At 44.6% G+C, this 1,930-nt stretch overlaps 1 protein-coding gene across 1 annotated transcript; it reads left to right on the forward strand.

Moving 5' to 3' along the window:
- The first annotated feature begins 906 nt into the window (after positions 1–906).
- On the forward strand, positions 907–1,708 carry LOC310907245 (PRA1 family protein 3-like). The gene has a single exon (XM_083857268.1). The coding sequence runs from the start codon at positions 911–913 to the stop codon at positions 1,475–1,477; it is 567 nt and encodes a 188-aa protein (XP_083713394.1). The 5' UTR covers positions 907–910; the 3' UTR covers positions 1,478–1,708.
- Positions 1,709–1,930: the final 222 nt, after the last annotated feature.

Genomic DNA, 1,930 nt, shown 5'->3' on the forward strand with positions numbered 1-1,930 from the left:
AAAAAACAAACAAAAAAACCAACAACAACAAACTAGGAAAGTCCTTTAGAAGTTCACCTTATCACTTTCAGGGTTGTCATAAACAATGCTGCATCAATTTGTTTTAGTATCAATGCTGGATTTTTCTTCCCCCTCCCTAAAAGCAGCTAAACCATCCAATGCCCACTGTCCCTGTTGATGAGGCAGCCAGGTGGATTTAATAGCACACCATCTGTCTGTCTGAACAAGTTGCAGTGGCAGTGCTGCTAAAGCTTGGAAGGTCTGCACAGAGTGCAGTAATTCACAGAGTAAATGCTCACTCAGTGCTGCACAGAGTAAATAAAAGCCTCTGAAGCTAAACTGTAAAACCCCCTGACTTTCAATTAAATTATATTCCTAAAATATTTTAATGTGATATTTTAACTGTAAGAACACTTTCCCCATATCTGTACCCCTTCATTTTTCTGTGTCACACATTCAAGACTACTCTGAAGTACATTTACATCTTCTAAAAACAAAACTCACTATTAAATCTAGAGAGTGGTGGAGGAAGAATGACATGCATGTAACAAGAGCAGCTTGTCTAGGCATAACTGAGGCATCTTTTAATTCCTTGCTAAGCTGAGGGTTTGCATTTTTCAGCTTGCTTGTCTTAAGAAAGACTTCCAAGTGTCAGGGATGGAAAAGAAAACCGAAGGAATGAGAAGAAACCGTGTTAGGTCAAGTGGTCCTTTGACTAGAGAGAGCATGCTTAATCTTTGATAGCTTTGGCAAGGAACATTAAGCCTGAAGTAAATAGCCCTAGAACATAACTCTGCCCTAGCAATAATGTAGGGGTGGTAGAGGTTTTGTTATTAGGGGATTCCTTGAAGGTTTTCCCCTAATTCAACCCAAACCAGAACATATTTTGGGCGCGGCGGCGGCGGCGGCCATGGAGGTGCAGGTGGCCCCGCTGCGGGCCTGGGATGATTTCTTCCCCGGCTCGGACCGCTTCGCCCTCCCTGACCTTAAGGACATCTCGAAATGGAACAACCGCGTGGTCAGCAACCTGCTCTACTACCAGACCAACTACCTGATGGTGGCGGCCGCGCTCGTCTCCATCGTGGGGTTTCTGAGTCCCCTGAACATGCTCATTGGTGGCACTGTGGTGGTGCTGGTTTTCCTGGGCTTTGTGTGGATGTCACACAACAAGGATATACTCCGCAAGCTGAAGAAGCAGTACCCCACCACGTTTGTCGTGGCCATCATGCTGTCTAGCTACTTCCTGATCTCCTACCTGGGAAATGTCATGGTGTTCATGTTTGGGATCACGCTTCCCCTCCTCTTGATGTTTGTCCATGCTTCCCTGAGGCTCCGGAACATACAGAACAAGCTGCAGAACAAGATGGAGGGGATAGGCTTGAAGAAGACCCCGATGGGCTTCATACTGGATGCTCTAGAACAGCAGGAGGATAGCATCAACAAACTGGCTGACTACATATCTAAAGTGAAGGAGTAAGCAGCTGCAATGTGGCATTTCTGCCTGTTGCAGGGGTGTAGTTGCTATTTACTATTGTTCAAGCTTGCTTTCAGTTTATGTACAAAACAGGAAATGCATGTGGTGCAGGTTAATAGTTGCAGGATACAGGTATTCCAAGGTCTTCAGGGCTCCTCTAAGAACAGCAACTTTTTTTCTATTGTATAGCAAAATGTTCTGGTGTTTACACAAATACATACTAATTTAACCATGTTTGCTTGTCTCTTCCTCTAGGGGTAGAGGAGGAAGAGGTGGAAACCTATGGAATGCAATCTCTCAATCTGTCTTGTAGCAAATTGGTCTATTAAAGCAACATCCCTTTCATCTCAGTTCTAAAATATTGCAGTTTAGCCAGGTTATGCTGGGTAGCACCTTTCAGATGCTCAGGTGAGCTGGAATGTATCACAAGCAGGTATCTCTTGCGTCCTCCAAATC

Source organism: Zosterops lateralis (assembly GCF_965231275.1).
Source record: "Zosterops lateralis genome assembly, chromosome: 3".
In the NCBI taxonomy this organism is placed as follows: Eukaryota; Metazoa; Chordata; class Aves; order Passeriformes; family Zosteropidae; genus Zosterops; species Zosterops lateralis.